Raw genomic sequence first — 26,873 nt, 5'->3', positions numbered from 1 at the left:
CTCTGACATAGCTTATCTGTCTGTCACTGATCACTTTTACCAGACAAATCCCTAATCTGCATATAAAACTTTGGAAAAAGGCAAAGACTGATCAGGGACCAGAAGATGAGGTATTGCTGGAATCGGTGGTTACTGTGGCAACTTTCCTAAAAAAAAAATGCGTTTCTGCAAAGCCTTGGGGGTTTTGTGTTGTCAACATCTCATCCCAGGTACATCAAGAGCAGGTATGTCTACATCTTAGGCTGCTGTGTAGTTTGAAGGTACACAAAGTTTATATACTGGAATTAGGCTAGACTTAGCAGTGGAGCACACAACAAGTTAAATTTACTCTGCTTCTCAGAGCAACAGGTCCCAGCAGAATAAATCAAACAGTACAGAGCTCCACTAGTTAAGTACCTAAACTAGCTTGGGATCTCCACACTGTCTGCAAACCCAACTTAAGACACATCCAAAGAAGCCGTTCACGTCGCGATACAGCCTCGAGCCTCCCGAATTCCCCAGGTGGGACACAGTCTGGGGCATTACTGCACCCGACTGCTGCTGTGACACACACCACCCCTCCAGCAGAGCAATACTCGGTACAGCAAGTACGGCCGACGCTATTTTGGCCAGGAGTAGAAACATGTGACTCCAAAATCAAAAGCCTGAGCCTTCATAGCCTGGGATGAAGAAACCAAGCTGAAAATGGCCCCACTCCCACTTCGTGCGTACTGGGACCAAAACACACCACTGAAAATCCAGAACAGATGTTACTCGTATGTAAAACGCCTCAACCTTTAGATAGAAAAACCCACCGCCAGGCAATTTTCACTTTCTCCGTTTAAGCCACGGCAGGCAGCCAACGACAGGAAGGTCCGAAGGCTTTGACATTTCGTTTCCTGCTCCAAAAACCCGGGCCGCCGGGTGCCAGCGTAACGGCTAGCCCTCCGCCACACCAGCACCGAGGAAGGGGCTCGGTGGCGGGCGAAGCGCAGGGGACGCAGCCGGGTCCCCCGCTCCCGTACGCCATCCCCGGCCCCGGGACAGGGGGGCAAGCCGCGGCCGTCGGAGGCTCTCGAGGACCGCGGGCGGCAGCTGTCCGAGTCACCCGGGCTCCGGCCGGCCTCCGGCCGGCCTCGGGGCCCCTGAGGCGGCACGGCGAGGGGGCCCCGCCGGCCCCCGCCCGCCTCGCCGCCGGGGCGGGCGGCCGCTGCCGGCCCGGGCTTCCCCGGGCGGGCCGGGCGGAGGGCGGCGGCCGGCGCCGCGCCCCTCCGGCCTGCTCTGGGCGGCGGCGGGCGCCGAGCGCCCTCTCCGGGCGGGGCAGGGCCGGGGCGGGCAGGGCGCCGTCGCCGGCCGGGGCGGGAGGCCGCGGCGCCGCCGGAGGTGGGGTCCCGGCGCTGCCCCTGCCCCTGCCCCGGCGCCGCCTTCCTCCGCCCCAGCCCGGTCCCGCCGGCCCCCTCAGCTCCCTCCCCGGCCGGCTCCGGCTGGGGCTCGGCGGCTGCCATTGGCTTAGCGGCCCCATCCGGGCACTCGGCGCAGCGCTGTTCCTCAGCCCGATCGTCCCAATATGGCGGAGGTGAGCGGGGAAAGCGGGCTGGGGCGCCGGGGTTCGGCCGGCTCCGCGCGGGCCCCCGCCGTCGGCGGGCCCCCCGCGCCCGCCTCGACATCCCCGTAAGGCGCCTCCGGGGCGGCCCGGCGGCGCGGGGCGGGGGGAGCGGGGGGGAGGCGGCGGCGGCGGCGGGGGGGGGCGGCCGGCGGAGCCGCCGGCGCCGGGGCAGCGGGGAGCCTGCGCGACTAGGCCGCACGGCGGGCGCCGCGCAGCGCGGGTGCCGGGTTCGCAGCCCGCGGGCGGCCGACCGACAGGCCGCGGCCGGGCGCGGAGGGGGGCGCGGCCGCCGCGCCGGGCCGCCGGGGGCCGCGGGCCGGGCCGGGCCGGCGGCGATGGAGGAGCGCGGGGCGGGCGGGAGGGAGGAGGAGCGAGCCCCGGGCTGGGAGCGGGCGAAGAGGCGGCGGCCGGTCCGGCTGCCTCCCCCTGTCATGTCCCGCCCGACCGGGGCCGGAGGCAGCGGGAGCACCGGCCGGGCCGGGCGCGGCTCCTGGGGGGGGGCTTCTGCCAGCGAAGGAGGAGGAGAGCGGCAGGCCGGGAGCGAGCGGGCGAGGGAGGGAGGGAAGGAAGGAGGGAGGCAGGGAGGGATGGGAGAGGGTGAAGGGGATGGAGGGGCTGGCAGGGCGGGACGCAGGGGCCGAGGCCGGCGGGGAGCGGCGGGGGAAGGGCGCAGCTCCGGGGGCGGAGGGGGGAGAGCATGAAATGAAGACCTCTGCCTGCTGCCGGGTCGGAGGGACCCCGCTCTCACCTCGGTTTCTCTCCTCCCCGCAGGCTTCCTTTGGGAGTTCGAGCCCAGGTTCGTCCTCGCCCACCTCCAGCACTCGGCCTGCCGCCAGCCCGCCATTCTCTCCCTTCTGCTCCTTCCCAAATTTATCCCCTCGTAGCTTTCCTAACGATTCATGTGCACGCAATGAACCGCCTGCCAGATTTTTAAGAGAAGGAGATGTGCGCTGTGGAGTCCTTCCCTTAACTCTGGTTGCAGTTAGTAATTGGCTGCTGGGAACCCAAAATGAAAACAAAGTTTTGTAGCGCTTCTAAGTCAGTATCTCAGTAAAGCCATGTAGCCCGGAGAGAGACTGCTTCTCTTGTTGCTGATAACTACAGGCTTGTGTAAATTTTTAACTTCTTGGTAGAAGAGAAAATGCTTAAAATCATAATGCTAAGTAATTTGTAAGGCTTTAACTGCTGTTAAGGTTCTTTGGAATACTTTACGCAAGCAAGCATAGTTGACATCAGCAGGGCTACTCTCGAAGAAGTATTTGGGAATTTGCTTGTGTGTAACTGCCTTCTGCATTGGCTGTTTGTCTTCTTTTTTAACTACTCTTACGAAATTTATTGAGCTTCTATTCTTGGATGTGGTTTTAAATATTTTAAATGAGATGTTGAGCTTTCAGAGCTACTAAAGAAGTGGGACTTTTTCATCTAAAGTCTGTGAGTGGAATAGAACTTCCATTTGAGTTACTCAAACATAAGGTGGGTTAGAACAGCGATGAGAAGCAGTAATCTTGAGCACACAGATATATATAAATATATATTAGATTAAGGCAGTTGACACTTCTTTAAAACTGGATCAGGGTGTGATGGCCAAGAGCAGGAAAATTCAACACGTAATGTCATTATTGTAATTGGATTAGCCTTATCAGCTATACTGAAAGTTCTGTGAGACCATAATATGAATAACATGTGAATAAAGAGCATTTTTGGCCTCAGTGTTTCTCTACAGTATGATATTATGAACTGTCACAGTGTTGTCTCAAGTGAGCTAAAAAGACAAAGTTTACTTACATTGCCTGCATATAAAGAATGAATATTTAGCATAATTGCTGAAAAATTAGTTTGATGCTTTAAGACTCTAAAGTCTTAGTATGTACAACGGTCTGTTTCAAGGCTGGAAGCAGTGCAAAGAGGGGTACGGTTTTATTTTTTTGAGAAGGATTGAAAATTTGTAGCTATTCCCTTCAATACTTCTGAAGAAGTTCTTACATGGAAATAATTCTTAATAAGCTTTTTCTTTGCTGCTTGTAAGCCAAGGATTGCAACAGAGCACTAGTATGTAAAAACTAGAAGGGGAAGCCAGAAGTGAAAAAGAAATAGCCTAATCTGTTCATTTTCTCCATCCTGAAAGCCATAAGAAAGTGAACATTAAAGAACAAAATGACCCTGTAATTCAGTGATTTTTAGTGTAGAACACTGACTTTGCAGTGCAGAATATTCGCATCTTTAAAGCCTGTTGGATCTAATGATAACCTTTCTAAGAGTTGGCAAAATGAACTTAAAATAATAACAAAAACAATTATAGTACTTTTTTGATGACTTGTGAGTATCCTTGAGCAATGAAAAAGTGTCTGTTGGACCACAGAGCTGTCACAATAGCTTGTTAATTAATGTGATCCATTAGAAGCATTTTGGTTTTTCTGGTATATTTTCTTCAATATTTCTTGAAACTCTGCTATGTTTATTCTTTCTTCATAGATTAAGTGCTAAGAATTAAATTAGTCTTAATAAAAGATCCATCTGTGAGGCTAAACTAATTTGAGGCAAGTCTTGCTGTTTATTTTGCTGTTAGGAAGCTGATTAATAATCTAAGTTAGCTGTTTATCAGTGAAAAACTATGCTTGCTACCATATAAATCACATAAATAGAATCAGAGTCTATGAATCACAGTCTTGCAGCATCTGAAATCTTATGACGTGTGCTTTGTACCTTAATGATGATTTCAAGTATGTTTTACACAATCTTCCATTCAGTAAAATACTAATTTGGGATTGTCCTTTCTGAAACTTTTTTTTAGTAGTTTAGGTACTTCTAGCAATAACTCTGTACTGCAAGAGACAAAACTGCACCTACTACTTACAAATACAAAAAGGGAAAGCCAGCTGAAACAGCTGAATTTGTCAAGTAGTTAGGAATTTGTTCCAGTTATTCCATTGAGGGTTCTGGCCCTGTATGTAAAAGAATTCATGCAACCATATTTTTTTCTGTGATGTAATTTCATATGTTGGTATAGAAAAAAAATTACTCAAATTAGGTTTTTTTGATAGTTGGCTCTTTATCGTCCGAGGATCATGACTTTGACCCATCTGCTGAAATGCTGGTACATGATTATGATGATGAGCGAACTCTCGAAGAAGAGGAGATGATGGAAGAAAGCAAAAATTTCAGCTCTGAAATTGAAGATTTAGAAAAGGTAAGAGTGACTCTTGCTCTCATAAATGTCCGTACATGTTGTAACTTTTATAGTGAAAAGAACACTCAACCTGTTCTTCAGTTTGTATTGTATAATGCTGTTTCCTGCAACATGCCTCTGCAGCTTGTTTAAAAAAAGAAAAGAAAATCATGTTTAGTTAGCGTATAGCAGTGCGTCCTCACCAAATGCCTGAACTTAGCTTCTGAAAGATCAGTGTTATGTTAAATTAATATTTTTCATTTAGTAGTCCTTTCACTTTGATAGAGAAATCACTGAAGCAGGTTTTAGAGTCCTGTCATCTAATATCTTTTATGACTTCTAAGTTTTGTTAGTTGGATATAAGTTGAAGCTGTACACTTTGCATACTATTAAGTGACAGCTAGCTGTATTTCATTCTCTTGGTTAGGTTTTGCTTTTCAATATGCAAACAAACAGTCCTGTTTTAGGCATGATGGATCACATTCATGTTCTATGTAAATGGTAGTTCTATGTCTTAGTTTCATCAGTTTGGCATTCGGTAGGTGTACACAATGACCAGCATGCTCCTTGGCTTTTCCTATTCCATTTTACGCTCTTTAATTACATGTTTTTCCTATTTATACCTCTTGTTCATCTGTGGCAGTGCATCACCCATTTTAAATGCTTGCTGAATGATGAACACCCACAAATTGATGTTGCTTTCATTATTGTTGGGTGACCCACTTACACCACTCAGCATAACTGCAGATTTTGGTCAACAAGAGTTCCAGGAAAGTGTAATTTTTAGCATCAAATATGAGGCTGTGTTTTTGTAGTCTGTGTGAGAACAAATTTTCTAAATGTGGAGTTAACAGTGTTCATACTCCTGATTTTTGTTTTTGTCCTGCTACCTTTACAGTTACATTTTTGCTGATTATGAACTTGCAATTATAATAGCAAAGCACCTCAGCAAGTCTGGTGGTTAAAATGGAGTTACTCCGCAAAATTATCTTATTGCTTCTGTAATAGAAGGTGGAAGAATTGAGAGCCGCTCATCTTAAACACTTTATTACTTTAGGCCCCGATCCTGGAAAGACTTGGATGTGAGTTTACATTTACCCATTGTGAAAAGTCTTTGCAGGACTAAGACCTTAGCTGACTAAAGAAAACAAGTAATTTAATCAGTGTATGAGTTGAACGAGAAATTTTTAAAGGTAATATAACTTTTAAAGGTATAAATATTGGAAAATATTTTTTATATTTTGATGGCTTGAATCAGGTAACTAAAAAAATCTCCACTGTTTATTGTTTTATTAATTGAATTAAGATGCAGATGTGATGATACTGAAATCAATCACTTGATCAAAAACTGGTGGAAAAAACGAGTTAGAAATCAAGCCTTTCTCTTGATTTTTTTCTTTCTGTATCATTAGCTGTCTTTCTCCTATTATCTTCTCAACAGTCATTGTAAAATATATTGTGCAGGAGATTGAAAGGAGGGCTTAAAAGTTGTTATATGCATTTACTTATGTGGGGTTTTGCACACTTGCAGCTGTAACTGTAGGACTGAAGTCTTCAAGTTTTTCTGCATTTCTCTCTTGTAGGAGGCTTGTTAGTGTTTCTAGGATATCTTCTGTCTTGAAAAAGTATAGGCAAATCATGCTCTACAGTATGAATCAGATAAGAAGCAAATTTTTAATACTTACTCTTTAGTTTCATCCAGTAAACAATTTTCTACAATTGCTTGATAGGACTTCGCTATATGCCAAGAGACATGGTTATGAATTATTTCAGTCCTGTGCCTGAATCAAGATTCCTGCTTTCAATTAAGTTTTTATTTGCTTGTTTTTTACTTTTGTTCTTCAAAATATGTCTTATCCTTTTAGGCCTGAACTGTTTACAAGTATTTGGCAATACGTTGAAATGTTTGTAAATCCTCTTGTGTTAGGAAGGAAACATGCCATTGGAAGATTTACTGGCATTCTATGGCTATGAACCCACGATTCCAGTTATGGCGGGTTCCAGTGCTGATAGCTCTCCAAGTGAACTTGCAGATGAACTTCCAGATATGACTCTAGATAAAGTAAGTCACAACCATTTTCCCCTGTATTATGGTTTAAATGCAGAAATCCAGGTGACCTTAAATTATATTTCACTATCCCTTAATGTTACAAAATATGTATCTTTGTTAATTTCCATATACAATATTACCCTGAATTCATTCTTTTTCAACAACATTGAGGATCTGATTCTAATTATAATTATCACTCTTACAAATGCATAACAACTTCAGTGGCACTATATTACTACAAATAAGAAATGAATAAGTTAACAGTTCTTCTAAAACACATTCTAAAACACATATTGAACTTTCAATAGGTGTTGGTTTTTTTTTTTTAATAGAAGTGGGATTTTTTGATAGTGTATGCAATGTCCAGAAGTAATAATTCTGACTTCTAACACACATGTCAAGTATCAAAACGTCTGTGGATAACTTGAAAATGCACTCCTGAATGCCTTGGAATGTTGCTTTCAAATGCATATAATTTGGAAAGATCTCAACTTTGGGGAGTGAGAGAGAGATTGTTTTATGTACAGTGACTACATGTGTTGCATTGCTGATGTAAAAACCTAAAACTTCAGGTTTTGTGATTTGCAAGCTTACTTTGAATTCTGAGATTTTAGTCTGATTTTTGGCTGTAAAGCATATGCAGCTTGTAATTTGAATTATAAAGTACGTAGGTATAAGTATATGTCTTTTTTTTTTTTTTTTTTTACTTTCTGTGAGTATGATGTAATGGTACAGTCCACAGAAAGTAGGATATAATGATGGCTCTGCACATCTGATTCTCATTAGGATTCACGATTGTGTTGAGGCTACAAAAATGTAGTCGGCTTGTTGTCTAATACAGTTCTTTCCCTTCCTAACCTCTCTACAGAGGGGTTCAAACATGTCTGGTAGTGGAGGAAGTGTGCTTTTTCTTTCGTAACATCTTTTTCTTTAACCTACAGAAATGTCAATTTTTTTGTATTTTGAGAAGATAACAGGTTGTCTATTGTCTGTAACTGTCCTCTCAGCAGAAGTCTACAAAAATGCCTGGCTGTTTTGCTTTGTTTTTTTTTTTTTTTCCCCAGAGTTTAAGGGGTAGCAGTCTTTTAAAACTTCAGTATACCTGTGATGCAAAGAATGACAGAATTCTACAGATTTGAGGAAGCTTCCACTGGCATTTTTCATGGGAAGCAGCTGGAGGAACATCTGAGATTGATGCTTGCAGAAGTTACTTCTTGTGCATTTGTTTTAATAGAAGACAAAGGGGAAATGAACCCCTGTGTTCAACTCTGAAATGAATCGTTATATTTGTTCTTAGATTGAGGAGAAGCAAACTAGCTTTTTAATTAAGGGAGTATGGTCTGCTAAATTTACTTATGGTAAAATAATTATTTTTAATTAATGAGACTTACAATTTGCTGAATCTAAATGCTCACCAGTCTATACTTAATAGTCAGTCTGATGTTTTATGTTTTTTATTTTAATGATACAGGAGGAAATAGCTAAAGACCTCTTGTCGGGTGATGATGAAGAAACACAGTCCTCTGCTGATGACTTGACACCATCAGTTACTTCACATGAGGCTACTGACTTCTTTCCTCGGCCATTAAGATGTAGGAAACCTAATTTTTTAATAGTACTCAAAAACTCTTAGCATTATATGTAGCTTCCTAGCTTAAAATATCAAAACTGGTAGTGCTGACTTTACTGGGAATTGAGAAACAGTGCTTTGCAGGATGTTGTACATGAATGTTGTCTTTGGTTGGTATTACTGATTACCTGAAAGACTTATATTTGGTACTGTTCTCAAAGCACAAGTAAAATTAATTTCTCTACAAATACAATAACTTCATAATTAATAGTTAATGTGGTATTGAGGAACACCCTTAATTCATTTTCAATATGTAAGTGAATTACATGAATATGTAACCCATTCTTTTAAATTAGTGTTTCTCTACTAAAATTTTTGCTGCTGCTTTTAAGCCAGTGACTTCTCCGTGCAGCCTGTGGATGTGAACTGGGACGCGGTTTCTTTGTGATTATTTCCCTTCACACATTCAACTTCATGGGGTGAGCCAAAGTGGTTTTATATGGGATGGGGCCTATAAACCCATGACCACCAAAATTTCACTACCCATGGAGCTATTACGGGAAAGATCTGAGAACCAGTGGTTCAGTTATCCAACCTGGACGAGATATTCCTCATTGCCTGTTGCAGCTTATTTGTTCACTGGTGTACTAGAGTTAGAGCAATGTGGAGGATTTTTATCACAGTTTTGATCTGGCAAGTATTTTAAGCTATTCCTGGGGGATTTCATTCCTCTAGAGCAGTGGGATGATAAAGGGGATGTGCTGCCTCAGTCATCAGCAATTGTAGCCCTTTGCATGCTGCTGATTGTGTAATAAATATAAGACATTTGTATTGAAAGAGAGATACAAAAACCTTAAAAATGATAACACCCTTTTTTCAGTTAAGCAACCACAAACTTGCTGGCACTTAAACATTGCTTGTGAACTGTTAATGAATATGACACTGAAAGTGTGGCAGCTTCATAGAAAAAATAATTAGCCCCTCATCTTATTGAGGGTTAAGAAACAGTGATCTTTGTTTTCAGCTGTCATGGTTTTCTGTCAGAATATTTTAAAATCGAATATCCACCATTTCAGGGAGGGAGTTGTCAGTTGTCTGTGCTGTTGGAAGTTTCACCTTTTTTTCTGATCTCTGTCAATTTCTCAGATACTAACATAACATTAACTTTTAAGATAACGTGTCTAATACATAACATAGGCTATTTTAAATTTGCTTTAATTGGAAAAAATAATTGCCTATGATTATCCAGGCATATTGTTACTTCATGCATTTAGGTTAGCTTCTTGCGTTCTACTAATAACAAGAAAAAGAGATACTGGTGATTGTAGTAGTGACTACAGAAGAAGAGCCTCAGTCCATAGAGTCTTGGATATTGTCTCTGATGTTGACGATTCTGTTTAGTTGTGGCGAACCTGAAATTGCAACCCTATTTATAAGCATATTTTTTCTCAAGTTTGAGAATACAAAATAGCTTTAATCATATCAGAACTGTGGATTCCATTCTGCCAGAGATTATACAGCTATAAAACCAGAATTACTTCAGAACCCAGTACCACAGTGTTGCAGATTCTAAAGTACGAGTTCTCATGTGGAGTACTGTATTTGAATTGCTTGGTGTGCTCTGCTGTATTTCTTCCTAATTAAAAAAAAAAAAAGGAATAAGCAGTCTTTTGCTGTATTTTGCTTATTCCATTTTGTGTATCTCTCCTGTATCTTTACTCCATGCTGAGGCAGCCCTGTTTAAAGGAATGTTTTGAATGCCCATTAAAACTTCTGATGAAAGGTTTTAGTAGGTAATAAAGACATACCTTCAACTTTACTTTCTTTGTGATTAACCTGAGGCTAAGTCATAGCCCTGGAAGTTTTCTGGTTTTCTCATACCTTTTCTGTAAGGTATAAGCCTTTTTTGAGAAAATTGATGAAGAATCATGATCTCATTTCCTTTTGACTGTTAGAAATATGGTAGATTGTTTCAGTTGAGGTGATGATAAATGTTTCCGTTCTGCAGTATACAAGTACCAGTGCCTTCTGACTTCATATTAGTTTGATAGAAATGTAGATTAACAGACTTCTGACAGAAATGTAGATCAACAGATTCATTTTAAGTGTCTCCCAGAATAAAAGCAAGGTGCCCCTTTCAAAAGTAAACATTATCTTGTAGTTCTGTGTTTGAACTGAAAATTCTTCCTAGCTAAAACCAAACTTCTTTGTGTCTGAAGCAAACACTACATGTGATGGAGATAAGGAATCAGATGGTGAAGATCTAGAGGCAGACAATGGTAATTCATCTGAAGATTTGAGAAAGGTAATGATTGTGTCTTAAAAAAAAAAGTTAAAAGAACTTTATTGTTAAGAAAAATGCATTCAGATTTATAGTACATATCTAAAATAGTACCTTAATTCTGGAATTCTCTGCCAAATGCCAGGTTAATGGCATTTTTAATGCTTCCATTCCACAAAATATTAAGTTAATACCTTTCTCTTTTCATTTTTGTTACATCTTCAGGAAATAATGGTTGGTTCACAGTACCAGGCTGAAATTCCACCTTACCTTGGCAGATACAGTGATGATGAAAAGGGTAAGTTCTTCTGACTGTTTTACTTTTTATTTTATGTTTATACATAGCAGTTGATGGAAAAATGTTATTTAAATTTATAAGGTAAATTCAATGACTTACTTAAAGTCTCAGAGACCTTAAAAAAGGGGGGGGGGGGCACTAGAAAACTGAAGTAAAACAACTGCAGAATTATATCTCAGAAATGTGATTCTTAACTTTGAGAGGACATTCTGAAGAAAACATTGGATGGTGGATTACAGTGTTAATTCTGAAGTATCTAGTAATATTAGTAGGCAACAAACTGTGGATCAAGAAGGAAATATTTTCATCAGAGTATCATAACCGGGCTATGAGCATGTAACTTAGTTTATACTGAAGACCTTCAAAACAGTATTTTTCTTTGCTCATTTTTTGGCAAGCACAACAGTGTAGGTTACAAAATGGATATGGAAAATAAAGCAAGAAACTACTTTAAATTTCCATAGCATGAGTAGAAGATGTGGGTTCTGATACACTGTCTTTTAAAAAATAGTATTTTTTAAGTATGATATTATTCCAGTGTAAATTTAGGTTAAAAACTGCAATTGTGCTAGAGTAGAAAAAAGAACTTATTTAATAGAGTCTTGTATCTTTAGAAACCTTTACTATGAGAAAAGTATAGCACATACAGCTGTGGAATTCAAAAAGCAAATAATGAAAGAAATTTGCTCATGCGTGGAACAGCTCTGAAATCAAGGAACAGTTTGGGGGATAATTTTAATAAATTAAGTGCATTCTGGTTTTTTTTCTGTAAATTTTCAATATTCTGTAACTTACTTGTGTTCAAACTGTAACATTTCATGGGAATATTATTCACGTGAAGTATATCAAGTGTTTTCACCATTACTAACTGCTTTTTTGAATAATGATCCTTTGCAGTAGATAAGAAGAATGTTTGGTATGGATGGAGCTGGAACCATTAGCAAGTGAACATGTCTTGTGTTGCTTCAGAGACCTAGGGAAGTCTCCTGTTTTCTAAGATTCAAGCACAATGCTTATGGGTTGTAAGAAATGGAGGAGTAAGAACCAGATTTATCTGGATAGTCCTTTTACTATTTACACATCTTGATTTCTCCTTAGCCAAGAACTAGAGAAGTGCCAATGACCAGAGGATGACCAGTATGGGGTTAATCTCACAACTTTCTCTGGAATGAGTTGGTGCTAGAGAGAACCAGTGAGAGTCTTGTCTGCTGGCATGGCCAAGAGCAAAGAGGTAGCTCCCAGATCAGAGAGCCCAACGAGCTCCTTTTGCGATTATCAGTCATGGACTCCAGCTAGAAGTGCTGGGTTGTCTTGATTGATAAAGGAGGTTGAAGATGAGTGTCAGCAGTGCTTGGAGAGGTTGGACCTGGCTGTAGGGGTGGAGGATTCTGTGAAAGCTCTTCTGTACTCCCTGAAGAGCTTGTGATGTCATCTGCAAATACAAACCCCTGTTTGCCACCAAGTTGGGAGGGAGTGTTGATCTGCTCAAGGGTAGGAAGGCTCTACAGAGGGATCTGAACAGGCTGAATCGATGGGCTGAGGTCAGTTGTATGAGGTTCAACAAGGCCAAGTGGTGGGTCCTGCCCTTGAGTCACAATAACCCCATGCAGCGCTGCAGACTTGGGGAAGAGTGGCTGGAAAGCTGCCTGGCAGAAAAAGACCTGGGGGTGCTGGTTGACAGCTGGCTGAATATGAGCCAGCAGTGTGCCCAGGTGGCCAAGGCGGCCAACAGCATCCTGGCCTGTATCAGAAATGGTGTGGCCAGCAGGAGCAGGGAGGTGGTTGTTCCCCTGTACTCGGCACTGGTGAGGCCGCACCTCAAGTCCTGTGTTCAGTTTTGGGCCCCTCACTACAAGAAAGACACTGGGCTGCTGGAGTGTGTCCAAAGGAGGGCAACGAAGCTGGTGGAGGGTCCAGAGAACAAGTCTTATGAGGAGCGGCTGAGGGAACTGGGGTTGTTTAGCCTGGAGAAAAGGAGGCTGAGGGGAGACCTTATCACTCCCTACAACTACCCAAAGGGGGGTTGTAGTGAGGTGGGTACTGGTCTCTTTTATCAAGTAACTAGTGATAGGGTGAGAGGAAATGGCCTCAAGTTGTATCAGAGGAGGTTTAGATTGGATATTAGGAAAAATTTCTTTACTGAGAGGGTTGTTGAGCATTAGAACAGGCTGCCCAGGGAAGTGGTGGAGTCACCATCCCTGGAGGTGTTCAAAAAGTGTGTAGACGTGGCACTTCAGGACATGGTTTAGTGGGCATGGTGGTGTTGGATTGACAGTTGGACTCAACGGTCTTGAAGGTCTTTTCTAACCTAAACAGTTCTGATTCTGTGATTCTATGATTTCTCCTATGTACTCCGAGCTACCAGAATTGTGCTAGAAGGCAGTTCTGTTCTTTATAAACCTTACACTTGTAACATATCTATTTGAAAGTTTTCCATGTTCTTAAGCTGTAACAGAACTTTCAGAGGACATGTAATTTTATTCCTCACCTTAGCTTAATGTTGTTTCCCACAGTTTTATGAAAGATTTGAGAATCTTCATCTATTCTACTGTAACAGCCATTATGCTTGTGTGTTTGAATTGAATAACTAATTTTGTATCACCAAGACAGTATGTGAAACATTACATGCAATGTTAATCACAACTGTTGATCAGAATAAAGGATTTATAGTTTAATCTAGAATTGAAACGTGCACAGACTGACAAAGGTTCAGTCCAACTTTTGTGTATTTCCAATATATTGTCTTTCAAATAAGCTACTTAAGAGGTGCATGCATGATTTTAGTGTACTATGAAGGAGGAATATACATCCTGATTCCTTGTAAAGTATGCAACGTATAAGTTCTTAACAGCATTCAGTTGTTAGTGAATGGAAAAACAGATTACCACATTGAGACCTAAATTTCTGTTCTGTTAAGTTATCTTTGGCGAATTTTAGTTGAAAATGACCAATTAGCTACCTCCTCTTGTTTTTTTTTGACATGTAATATTTGAAATATTAAAGTAATACCCTACACTTTTACTGTAAACTATAGTTTATTTTTTGAAAACAGCTGAACAAAACTGTGAACGGTTTTGCTAGTTAGTTTATGTGGAGATGATGAATACATATGCATAACTTGACTTGAATCATCTAGCTGTCAACAAGCTGCTCCTCTGTAAAGACTCTTCATCTCAAGAGTTCAGTCTCTTATCTTCGTGGAACCTGAATCTCTTCACCATGTCACACTGCAGAGTCTGTCTCTTAACTGAGGCTTTTGGGGAAAAGTGAACTGCAATTGAAAAGTGGCATGATGGTGCTTGATTTGATTACTTCTGTATTCTTTGTCTTTGTGAAATAGCTCTTAATGTTACAGTCTTAAAAATGTCACACCTGGCATTAATGGATTTCTGTTTTAACAGCCTATGAAAATGAAGACCATTTACTTTGGAAACCTGATGTGATCTCAGAAAGTAAAGTTAAAGAATACCTTTTTGAAACCTCCTTAAGAACAGGAAATGAAAAAATGATTGGCAGAATTCCTGAAGGACTACATACCCGGGACAATGAACAAGTATGTTTTATATCCTGTTCCATTTGTGACACGTTGCTTTGTAATTAACATGTGTTCTCTTTCTCTGCCTTCTGTTATAAAGGCAGCAATACTCAATTTTCTTTTTTTTTTTTTAATTAGATGTTATTGGGGTCAGGATCTTATTTGTAACTTTAAGCACATGCTTAAAATTAAGAGTGTTTGAATGGTAGCAGTGTTGTGATCTGTGATGTTTCTGATTGCCATGCTGTTGACAAATCCAGCTTTTTTAATAATTGCATATAATGTTTTACACTTTCTTAATTAATCCTTGCCTTAACTTCTAGATGGTTTTGCTTTTGGTTGTTATTTTAAAATTTTCATCATCTATAAAGAAAAATTATCTTTTCTATGTTAGATATGCTAACTGAAGGGCTAGTTTTGGAGGTCTAGATTGGATATTTGCAAACATTGACTCTTTCTAAAGACTTTTTCTATTTTATAGGCACTGTATGAACTTCTTAAAAGTAGCCATAATGTTAAAGAAGCAATTGAGAGGTACTGCTCAAATGGAAAGGCGTCTCAGGGTAAGAGAGAATACCTGGTTTTTCAGAAATGTATGTTTGAAAAAAAAAAAAAGTTGCATAGAGAAACCTTGAGTAAGAATCAGGTTGATGAGCACATCCCTTTCCATGATGTCTTGAGCACATCCCTTTCCATGATGTCTTTAGCACAGATTAGGTATAATCTGACTGTTGGCCAGTTGGAAATTCCTGCTAGAGAAGTTTGCAACTTGTATAGAGGTTGAGGATCAGTTTTTCACCTTCCTTTCATTCCTCCTTTGCTGTTGTAACAATGGCACAGACTGAGGAGAGGGGTCGGGGTGAGCGGTGATTTTGCCTCCCGTGTGGCAGTTCTCACCCACATTACAGCATCTTTTTAAGGTCATGATGAATTATAATCTGATGACATTTATACCAAAATCAGGAGAACACAGCTGGCTATATAAATAAGCCCCACTCTCTTCCCCGCTGTGCTAATGTTGTGCTATGCCAATCCTAAACTGGTTCTACTGTATAGTTCCATAGGTCTTCAGTAGACCATGGAGAGCTTTGCTTGAGTTTACAGTGGAAAACGAGCTTCCATCTTGTTTGTCCCTGAGTTTATTACTCCCTTAAATGAAAGTCAGAGTTTATCATTTAGCAAAGACAGTTCTTTGTCCTATATTTTAACATATGTGTTGCATAAAGCAGAAATGGAGTATGAGCCCTGGTATAAACTGATAATCTGACAGATATTCCCTACTCAGAATTGGATTCAAAGGGAACTTGAGTGTTTACAAGTTAGGTGCTGTGAAAGCTAAGTATCTAAAGTAAAGCTGAAGGGTACAATAAGGACTGTCAGAGCAGTGCTTCAGAAGGCTCATGTACAGGAAGAGATTACGTAGACCTAAACAATAAGGAAGTATCAGTTGCAGGGTTGTGTCCTAAATCCCACACCTTTCTAGGATTTATGTTCCTGTTCCAGGATTGAAGAATACCTCTGCCTGTTTGTAGTTCAGCGCCCAAAATTCTGTCCTAAGGACTAGTACTCACACTCCCTGTCCTGCCCCACGTCAGATGGGACTTATTATACCTTCATTAAAAATGATAAAGGATGATAACACTGTCAGTGCCTGTCTCCTAGGGTGACCATTATGCTATGATCTGATCTACCCACTGAAGTTCACTGCTATCTCAAGATGAGAATTAAAAATCCACCACTCTCAAAATAATTTCTTAACTGTTGGACTTTACATGAGGATCTTTTATCTTTAAAACTTGAGAACTCTGTAGTAAAGAGTGCAAAATGAGTGGGGTGAGAAAGAAAGAAAATGGCTTTGCAGTGGCATGATTATCTCCTCCTTCTGGGAGCAGAAAGGTCTTGGTTTCAGTGTCTGCTTCCAGAAATGTTTTGAAATGTGTTTTTCCCCCCCTGCCATTGGCTGTTAATATCAGCTGAACAGGAACTTTGGATCATCATTATGAATGTAAGAAGCCTGAAATATCCCTTCTTAATTATATAGATCCAAACCGTAATCGAGATAGGAAAGCAACAATACTTGAGACAAAACTGACCTATTCAAATAGTTTGAGCTACTTTGTTTTAAAATTCTTACTCTTTTTTAATGATTTTTTGTTATTTGTAAAACTAAAATTCAGTTTTAGAAATTGCGGGTTTTATCTTAAAAAAACCCACAAAACCAAAACCAACAGAGAGATATTTGCAGTTCCGCCTTATGAAATCTGAAAGGGTTATTCCTGGGATCTTTAGGAGCAGATGGTTGGTTGGTTTGTTCCGGATTCCCTGATAGCCTTTGTTTTTCAAAAGCCTGGATCAGACTAAGTGTAGTCCCAGTCGGTTGGCCCTGTATGGCTACCCGAGGTATGCCTAGAGCTAAGCCTTTCTTCCACGGTTCATTATGCCTTTTCTGGGGGTCCACTACCTCACCAGGAGGTTTATGAGATTGGGGAAAGTGTCAGGGGTTCTGTGAAGTCTGTCTTACTTGCCAGATCCGTCTGCTGTCTGTGTTAGCTCAGGACAGCCCTGCTGGTGTTCGTTCACACCACCCCATTTCTCGACTATGATTTACAATGCCATGCATCAAGTCTGCCCAGGTCGGGATGGGTCAGAGAAGGGTTTGGCCACCCTGACCTTCCTGAGCATTATGTTCTGTGTTTTGTCTTATTTCAACTCTTTTTGCAATGAAGTACAATTTTAAAACAGCTGGGGCTCCTTTTACTAGTGGTTTCGTGGCTTTGGGGTCTACAGGGGCAGTGACAGGGTAATCACCATGTGCACCTCTGTTGTTAAGGCAGGCTGCTTTTGTAACGGCAGTAAAAAGTTCACTTAATGTTCTTACTGATATAGCAGTGGGCTCCCCTCTATCCTGAGGGTCTGTGCCTCCTGCCCAATATGCTACTCAACGGGTAATAGTGTGTGATTCAGTGTTAGGGGATGGTCTCCCATTCAAGAGCACTCCTGGTCCCCAAAAGCCATCCTGATCTAACATAATACAGTCTCCTTGTTAAGGAGGCTTGCCAGAGATACTCAGCCTTGCTTTTTTGCGTTTTTTCTTTTTGCTCCCTTGGTTGTTTAAGCATTTGGTTTATTTGCAGAGGTAACAGCATTTCTTGTCACTTTTTTTGTTCAAACTAATTTTGTAACATTCTCCCTTCTTGTTCATTACGTTCTTTTAACTGATATGCAGCTCATAAATACCTCTTCAACATCTTGTATATTATTATTATTATTACCTTCTCTTTACCGTCTTTCAGCTTCCCTTTTACAGGGTTCAACTGTTCTTTTATCTTATTCCAATTATCCCACTTTTCACGCACCCAGTCATATGAAAATTTCAGTGAAGGGTTAACTCTGTGACTCCATAACTAGTCAGTGATTGAATCGGCTATCCTGCCGACTACGCCAATTTTTTGTTGCAGGTGAATAATTGAGAAAAGTCATCGTTATGGGGTTAACTAAAAGGGTTTTTTTAATGATTAAATGATCAAATGATAATTAATAGTTGATTGGTAATTAAACTGTAATTAATCAATTGAATAGTAATTAAACTGATTTAGCAATAATTAATTGATAATTAGGTGGTGGTCAAACACCCTACTACTTACTACACTTCTAATAATTAAGCTGTAGCTTGATGTATATTAATGACATGTATATATATATAATATACTTTTTAGGCTTAATGTAAAAATGTCACTTACCTAATTACAGCCTTTACATCCTGGGCAGGGGATGTCTGAACTCTGAAGGATAACCTTGAGAGGCATCTCTTCCCTGCTCGAGCGGAGATCAGTCCTGCCCAGACTGCTGCTCTGCAGGAGAGCTCAGAGGGCTTGGGGCAGCTACAGATGCTTATAGTGTAAAGTGACCAGCTCGTAGTCAGCCCTCCTCTTTGGTGTACATGCAGGTGTGCAGCTGTAGCAGTTTTAGTTTTGTCTACTCCCAGCTCAGGCTGGTACTGTTAGCTCCTGATAAGACATAGCTTAGACTCCTTGGTTCCTGAGAAGATACAGCCTAGCACAGTTCTCACGGTTTGCGCAGCAGGGCTGATCTCAGGCTGCCTTGTTGGTGATGCCTGAATCAAAGTACTGCTCGCTCACTCAGAGCAGGAGTATCCGTCACAACAGGTTGTTCCTTCAACGACCACTGTTCTTTGTATCCTGTGTGAGAAGAAATATTCAGAAAAATTATCTCTAGCTTACACCTCAGTGATGTTATCAAATCTTGTTTTTTTGATGACAAACTTATTAAGAAATAATGAATCAAATCTTTTGCGTGTCGCTTGCCCTCAAGGATAAAAGATTTCAGAAATCAAACTCTTCTATGAGTCTTTATAAAGAAGAATGTTAGATTTCAGGTAGGATATCTGTACAGTAGAGGAAAGAACATGGAATTTTTTTTTAGAATGCATTTGAATAGTCATCCATTAGCAACAAATATTTTATCTGTAAAAGGTTAGTGAGTGAAATCAAGTTTATCATGCTACTTTTATAATTGTCTAGAAGAGATGACAGCATGGACAGAAGAAGAATGCAGAAGCTTTGAACATGCACTTCTTATTTATGGAAAAGACTTTCATCTCATACAGAAAAACAAGGTTAGTATTCTACAGTTAAATGGAAGAATTAATAGATGATACAATGCTGAAAATCTGTAAAAGCAATACATTTGTCAGAAGCCATGCAGAAGAGTGAAATAAGAACCAACATATTAAAACCAGCTTGGCATTTTTGTCCTAATTTTTCCTCAGATGTCATTGGAAAACTAGGCATTGCAAGATGAGTCAATGTATTACCTCTGAAATTGACTTATGTTGACATTACTTCCATTTATGCATTCATATTACAATTTAGTTTAAATGTGTGCCTCATCGAGAAGTACAGTATTTCCATACCCACGGCAGTGGGAGGGGAAAATGCATCTTAACTTATTTTTGTCACCAGGAAGGTGCAAGTTTACTGAAACAGGCTTAGCTCTTTGTGTTTTCAGGAAGTGTAGTCATCCATAAGGACTCTGTTTTGTGGCCAGCAAAGGAGTTCTAATCTTGATCTGGATTGCTTCTGATTGACTGATCTGTGCCTGAAGAACAGGGATTTTTTTTTTTTTTAATCAAAAAGCAACAGTTGTCAATATGGATGTTTCCAAATATTCTGTGTATCTACTTTATACTTTGATACCACCTTGAAAGTTTTTTCCTTTAGGAGTCAGGTGGTCTTGTATTTCAGATAAACTTGATAGGTTTGTTGTTGCTGTTCAGCAACAGTAAGCTAGTCATGCTCAATACCTGGTTTAACCTGTCCTAAATGATATTTGGGTGGTTCACATTTTAAGTGGACCTTACCAATAAACAGTAATTCATCAGAGATGCAAAGAAATAATTTTAAAATATTTTTTCCAACATGCAACAAAGTATGTGGGTTGATGTATCTGTTGCTATGGATCGGAATTTGTCTAAGAAATCAGCTGGGTTTTCTTCCAAAAGGGTAAAATGCCTGGAAGTTCAGGGAAGGTTCTGGGACCCAGCATAAGCTGATACCACTTCTATTTCAAAAGTATCAGCTAGACAAGCTTTTGTGTGTGGAAGAATTTAACACGAGGTGTTTCCTTATCACTGTACTGCAAAGCGCTGTTAATTGGGACTTGATATCACTAGCATACAGACATCTGCTCATTTCCTCCCCTGCCTGGTATGTTGTTGTCTAAACTAGCAAGGTTTATTATTACACCCAAGGTATTTTGGATTTGCCTCTGATGTTTCCGTGAGTTTGATTAAGCTCAAGGATAGTTTACTGCCAACTGATAGAGTTGTATATGCTAGTTGTAAAACTTGAACTGGAACTGTGGGCTGAGGATGATGTGAAATGTTTCTGCATCTAAAAATGGATGTAGTTTATAAGAATATAGGTAGAAGTAATGACTTTTTCTACCAAGAATCTGATTTCACATAGCAAACTCCATTTGGGGGAAAGAGACAGTTAACATAGATCAAAATGAATCTTTTGAGTCCTTTATACCTTCTCAACGAGACTACAATTTTATTTTGTTGTTTAAGCGTTTACCATTGTGATTATCTGTTGTCAAAGCCTCCAGGATTCTGGACTTCCCCAAAAGGAATAAGTACCCAAAGTCTTTCCTGTGCCACTTCTCTTAGGTCATTGATTTGCTCAGCTTTTTCCATCTTAAGAGAGAGTCTATCTTATAGTTTAAAAAAATTGTTATATATATAAAAGCTTCAGATGTAGATATAGTTTCAATCTAGTTTTAAAAAAGTCAATAATGCATTCAGTAGAACAAATGTAATACTTGAAACTGTAGATCTTTGAAGTCTTCTAATCTAATTGGTTTGTTCCAGATACTAGAACAATAAAACTAACAATATTGCAGGAGAATTTGAGAGATGACAAAACATAAGTCTTTGCATTAATCTTGTCAATTCTTCCTGCCTTCTTTTAGGTAAGAACCAGAACAGTTGCTGAGTGTGTGGCTTTCTATTACATGTGGAAAAAGTCAGAACGTTATGATTACTTTGCTCAGCAAACAAGATTTGGAAAGAAGAGATATAACCATCATCCAGGAGTTACGTAAGTAAAACGTTCTTGGAATATGTTTTCTGTTACAAATCATAAATGTAGAAGATTATTTTTTTCCTTCTGTCATTGCAGTGTAATGCTGCAGTGGCTATGGCAACTGAAATTAAATCCATCATCATTTTTAGGCTTTGTTTTCCAGTTAAATAATACATTATGGATGCAATATTCTTTTAGGGACTACATGGATCGTTTGGTCGATGAAGCAGAAGCCCTTGGTGGCGCAGTGCATTCTTCAGCCTTAACATCTAATAGTCGAACAGAAACCATTCCTGATCAACAGTTAAGCATTCTGAACTCTATCACTGCCAATGAGTTGACAGGTAAATCAAGGAAAAAAAAAATTTGTTATTGTAACTATGCAAACAACTATTTCATTTGCATTTGTGTTCATCTTTTCTCCAGCATTGACAAATAGTGTAGCTACAGTCTGCCACACTTCAGATGTGAACTGCCTGGATGACACCTTTCCTCCTATGGACAGCTTACCCCGAGCACCAGTTAATCACGTGCCTGTTGGAACAGAAGAATTGCTTAACTTGCCTAGCAATGGTGAAAGTGATTGTTTTAATTTATTTGAGACTGGCTTTTATCATTCAGAGCTAAACCCAATGAACATGTGCAGTGAGGAGACAGAAAGACCTGCGAAGAGATTGAAAATGGGAATTGCTGTCCCAGAATCTTTCATGAGTGATGTCTCTGTAAATAACCTTGGTGTGGACTTCGAGAACCACACACACCATATTACCAGTGCCAAAATGGCTGTTTCAGTGGCTGACTTCAGCAGTCTATCTGCAAATGAGACAAATGGTTTTATCAATACCCACACTCTTCACCAACATGCTGCCCTTCACTCAGAATGACTGTGGAAAACTAAACAAACAGTGGGTACTTTATGCAGTAGTAGTAAACTTGATGGGAGCTATCAGGTTTGCTTAGTCTTTCACTGGAAGTTTGAACTTTATGACATCAGTGATGTCTTTGTATGTATAGAACTATATCTTGATTTATCAAGAGTAATTTCTTTTTCAGTCCATAAATGTGGAAATGTCATAGGATGTTCAGCAGAGTTTGGGACTAAGAGAACTCTGTGGTGCAGCTTTAAGCTCTGCTTCAGTTTTTTTTAAAGCCTGTAGACGGAGGCCACCGTTTCAAAACCAGCACAGAAGTTCTGAATGAATTGGAGTGGCTTTTTAGTCTAAGTTACTTTTGCCGTAACGGATGCAGTGGAATAACAATGTTTACAGGTACCGATCCTGATCCCTGCTCAATGTAGCATTTTTTTTTTTTTTTCCTTATAAAGGCAGGGATGGGTTTCTTTAATTTAAACTGCACAAACATACAAGGATGTTTTTTAAATGGAACCTTCTCTCATGTGATACTAAACTAGAGCACTTCAGTTTACAAAACAGCAAGTTCATCTTGGTGGAAGCTAGCACAAGGGACTTAACATGACTAAAGTGTGAAGACCTACACTTCGATGCTGTTGCAAAAATATAGGCCATGGCTACCTTACAGAGAAGTAATTATGCTGCCATAGGTGTCTGTGTACTTTAAACTTATTTACTGGCTTAAACAGATGCGTTTTAGGCTATATTGTATTCGGATGGGTTTTGTCCACGACTTTGAAGAGTAATGTAATCATGTACCTTAAGTTTCCTAAGGCAGCTGATGTATAAAGCTACAGTCTGCACAGCTTAGGATTTACCACTAAACAAACAGTCTACATTTGGAAGACATCTTAGATTGTTTGGAGCACTGCAGTTCAAAGTGTTACAGTTTTGAGGGACTATCTAGTTTATATAGGAATAGTAGAACCTTGAAGTATGTATTTGAAAGTTTTTCTTTAGTGTGGATTGCATTTATTTGTTTTGGCAAGTCATTGGCTCAAAAATGGCACTTCACTACCTTGGTCAAATAGGAAAGGATGAGTAAAAATGTTTCCCATAAAAGCAACTATGTAACTTCAGTACATTTTTTTTTATTATTATTATTTTGAACCCTGAGTGCAATTTAGCCATCCAGGAAGTTTGTCTTGCAAACGTTTGTTCTAGTTCTTGCGCGAGAGGCAGCCCAAGCATAGTATTGGCTTGTAACCGGTTGTTGTAGCATACAGCTTGCAGGGTTTTTTAATGAGAATCTGAACCTTACTTCAATAGGATTACCCCTTTCCCGCCATACTTTTTCTTTGCACTGTTTGTATTACAAATTTAATTGCCACTAATTTGTTTTCATTATTCAAGTGATTAAGTTTGCATTGTTGATATTTGTAATAGTTGCTTCAAGGTTATGCTGAGTAATTAGAAAGTAGTGACTTTAATATTTGAAAGGGAAGAGGGTATTTATTATGCATACTGTGAAATGCATTGACATCCTGAGTTTCGGATGCAGCGTATGGAGTTTTCTTTACAGCATTGTAATGAAGATTGCTTTGAAGTGTTTACACAATAGCACATCTACCATATTAAAACCAAATTAGTTTAGCACAGTGGACAAAAGTAGACATAATTTTGTAATCCGTTCTTAATTTACACATCTGAAATATGTAACTTTAGTAAGTACACAGTAAATAACAGGTAGCCTTGGCCCTGTGTTGTACTCTGACATTTTTAGCCAAGTTGTCAGCTTCTTGTTGCTGTGTTTTGTGCTGAACTTTGTACCTTGTTTTTTTTTTTTATGAATCAACACATTTTACGTAATTTTGTAAAATACTGGCCATAATCCTCCATTGTTATACATTCAAGTTTATCTATGGGTTTACAGTGAGTGGCTGGTCTGTATAAAAATCATTATACAAAGATGACTGAATGCTTATACCAGTTGCACTTAAATGAACATGCCCATTCTCATTAGCTGATGCAGTAATATATTCAGTTTATCTATGCATTGCTGGGCTCTTAAAGTAGACAGAGACTTGTCTAAGATTTGGGTTGTCAGCAAGTTGAATGGACACTTTAGTTATTTAATAAAGACTTTTGACCAAAATTCAGAAAATGATATGAGAGAAAAATGAATTCCAGCTAGTCTAATAGATTTTTAAATGCTGATCTTATTTAGCCTGTTGGCTAGCTAGCTGGTATCGTTTACTTTTAATTCCTTGTTAAAATGAGGCAATAATTTGCAAGATTTTGTAAATATGTAAATTCTTCATATCTTTTTAGATATCTATTTCAATATTTTCTGACTACTTCCGTGTATAGTTACATTTTTGTGCATGCTTGATGTGACATTCATAAATTTGTACCACTATGACTCTATCCATGTAAAATAGCTATTTATTGAACTTTTCTTTTAAAAGCTGGACTTACTTATTTTTCTCTCAGTTTAAACATTTAAATGGAGAACTTGTTACTGTTTATTAAAAGAATTGCGTTTTGAAAGTCATCATGAAGATAACTGAATTGCAACCATATGAAGAAATTACATTGCCTTGGTTCTTAGATGGTGAAGCACAATTCTTATAACAAACTGTGATGAATTCTTTGTCCTTTGCCACACTTTTTCTTCATACAAACAAACCAAAAAAATCCATAATGGGCAACTGCAGTGTTGGTAAATGTATCCTTTTTATGTACAGGGAATCTGAAGAGGGTAGCTGATTCATTTAGGAGTGTAACTGGTGCTGTGATTATAGCAATACTTTTACTTTGGTTAGTCATACATCATCTTCTCATGCTAGGTTTTTAAATGTTTAGTTTTCCTCTTGTCATGGTCAAACTGCTGAATTTACTTGAAGGATGTACAATACTGTTTGAAGAATACTAAATTGTGTACAATTTGGTCAATGAATTGTGCAATTGTTTCCTGTTTTTAATTTTTAAAACTGAGGGTCAAAAATATAGGAAAACTTCAGATCAAGTAGAACATAGTGATACTACTTAATTTAACCAAAGTCTCTAGTGAATATTTCAACTTTGAATGTAAAATAATGGATAAACTGACCAACAGGGACACTATTTGCCCAGCATTACAAGCACATTGTCTACAGACAGGGAAACTAAATACAGTAATTTATAAGATAATGACAAGGTTACTATTTTTTTTATTCCTATTTTTCATTGAAAGAAGGAGGAAGATACTATCAATTGTAAAATACAGTAGGAATGGTTATAGTTCTCCTAATAAAACAGAGATTCCAGTTATTCTCAGTTCAAAGGACCCTGTGCATAACAACAAATCTAGTGACAATCGGAACATGTTCTAGTATCATATGTTCAAGAGGAAGTCGCTATTGTTGCATTGGTTTTAATATTTGTACATAAACACTGATTTTTTTTTTTTGAGCATTATTTTGTATTTGTTGTACTTTAATACCTGGTGTACAGCTCCAGAAATAAATGTCTGGAAACCTTTCTTTACTTGTAAAGCTTTACATACATCTGCACTATGTTTGCTACTTCATTTTCAGAAATATTTAGCAGTAACTCTGAACACATTTTAAGAACTCTGGGTACCGCTAAAGTGCACGCTACCACACTACCTAATGTTACATAGAGAAGAGTGAAAAATGCAGCATGCAGCGATTCAGGTAAGATAGTAAGTAATGATTTCCCTCAAACATTAAAGCATTATGGCTTAAGCATAGAAAAATCTTAGATGGGACTTAAACGTAGCTTCAGAGTAACGCATCGCAGCGGTATAAGTATTCAAACTACACGGTAAACTGTAGAGAACACATTCCTGTTCTCCTCTTTTCTCTCAAGAAAGCTTGCCCAAATCCTTAAATCCATGTCCAGCTAGATTACAGGTGTGAATGCAAAAATTTTACTTGGCTTAGGCCTTAATGCTGAAGTTAAATGGTTTGAAATGCTTGTTGTCTTGATTTTCCTTTCCCTCAAGAAAATGACCACTAATCTTGGATCCTGAAAAGCACTGTATAAGATCTTACATACCAATGTGGTCAAAGGCCAGAATTAGTGCTGTGCTTTCATAGGCCCAGCATGCTTGGTTTTGCAATGGCTGGCACAATAAAGCTTTGGGTAAAGAAAAGATTTTTTTTTTTTAATTAGATAGAAGTGCAAGCTGATACAATTCTGAACAGCAAAAGTTGTAATTTGCCAAGTAATGTAATGAGCTTTGCTTCCTCTGATGAAGAGATGCAAGATAAGTGTCTTTGTAATGATGGTTGATACAAGGTGCAAAATGAAATACCTATCCAAAGCTCTTTGGTGACAAGCTGCACCTCTCTTTTTCTGGTTGCTAAGCATAAAGATCAGTGCTATTAGTACAAATCATAATGACTGACCCCATCTAGTCCTTTCATGTTTTGATGCAACTAATTGTTAGCCTTGCAATGCTGGAGTCTTAAAAATGGTTTTAATTAGTATACCTGTATATAATGTAAACATCTCCCCCCAACTCAATAGTTACTTTATAGTAATCTTGGGACACATCTGCTTCTGCCACTAAAAAGATAAGAAGCCCCTGAAGTCCTTATGGTGCTTGGCTCTTCAGTGCCTAAGTCCTTGTTTTGTCCACAAAATGCAAAGCAGCAAAGACTAGAAGCATAAACCCCAGTGATCAGTTTGCTAAAAAAGTTTTTACTACTTCTTGGATTTCTCTTCCTTCTCTGCAGGGAAAAGTAATTTAGAGCTCCGAGCAAATCTTGGCCCTCCAATACGGGAGGAGATCAGGATGTCTCAGCAGAAACATGCTCTCCTGCTGCCTTCGTGCTATGCTGAAGCAATGGGCTGCCTGCTGTCCTGCAGCATGGCTGCTGATCCCCACTGGCTCCTTTGCCTTAGCGCTGGCACACATCTGCC

General features: G+C 39.6%; 1 protein-coding gene and 1 long non-coding RNA gene across 3 annotated transcripts in view; both read left to right on the top strand.

Moving 5' to 3' along the window:
- LOC138683873 (uncharacterized) overlaps window positions 1–26,873 on the top strand; it is a 446,426-nt gene that overhangs the window by 403,428 nt on the left and 16,125 nt on the right. The window lies entirely within an intron of this gene.
- MIER3 (MIER family member 3) lies at window positions 1,340–25,464 on the top strand. 2 transcript variants are annotated; one of them, XM_069776395.1, is made up of 13 exons: window positions 1,340–1,555; window positions 2,357–2,381; window positions 4,627–4,772; window positions 6,679–6,813; window positions 8,273–8,393; window positions 10,591–10,676; window positions 10,878–10,950; window positions 14,352–14,503; window positions 14,967–15,048; window positions 19,030–19,121; window positions 20,978–21,105; window positions 21,289–21,434; window positions 21,517–25,464. In XM_069776395.1, exons 1-13 carry the CDS (start codon window positions 1,547–1,549, stop codon window positions 21,972–21,974), a joined length of 1,653 nt encoding a protein of 550 aa, XP_069632496.1. In that variant the 5' UTR covers window positions 1,340–1,546; the 3' UTR covers window positions 21,975–25,464. The 2 variants fall into 2 exon arrangements, with proteins under 2 accessions (XP_069632496.1, XP_069632495.1); XM_069776394.1 differs by having other exon boundaries at window positions 1,341–1,555; window positions 19,027–19,121.

This window comes from Haliaeetus albicilla, chromosome Z, assembly GCF_947461875.1.
Source record: "Haliaeetus albicilla chromosome Z, bHalAlb1.1, whole genome shotgun sequence".
NCBI lineage: Eukaryota > Metazoa > Chordata > Aves > Accipitriformes > Accipitridae > Haliaeetus > Haliaeetus albicilla.
Note: the sequence above shows the minus strand (reverse complement) of the source record. Positions and strands in the feature narration are given on the sequence as shown.

Bases quoted from the DNA above. Each gene is read 5' to 3' on its own strand.
- MIER3 (XM_069776394.1), top strand. The intron at 8,394-10,590 runs GTAGGAAACCTA...TTGTGTCTGAAG, and splicing joins CTTTCCTCGGCCATTAAGAT to CAAACACTACATGTGATGGA. The intron at 21,435-21,516 runs GTAAATCAAGGA...TCTTTTCTCCAG, and splicing joins CACTGCCAATGAGTTGACAG to CATTGACAAATAGTGTAGCT.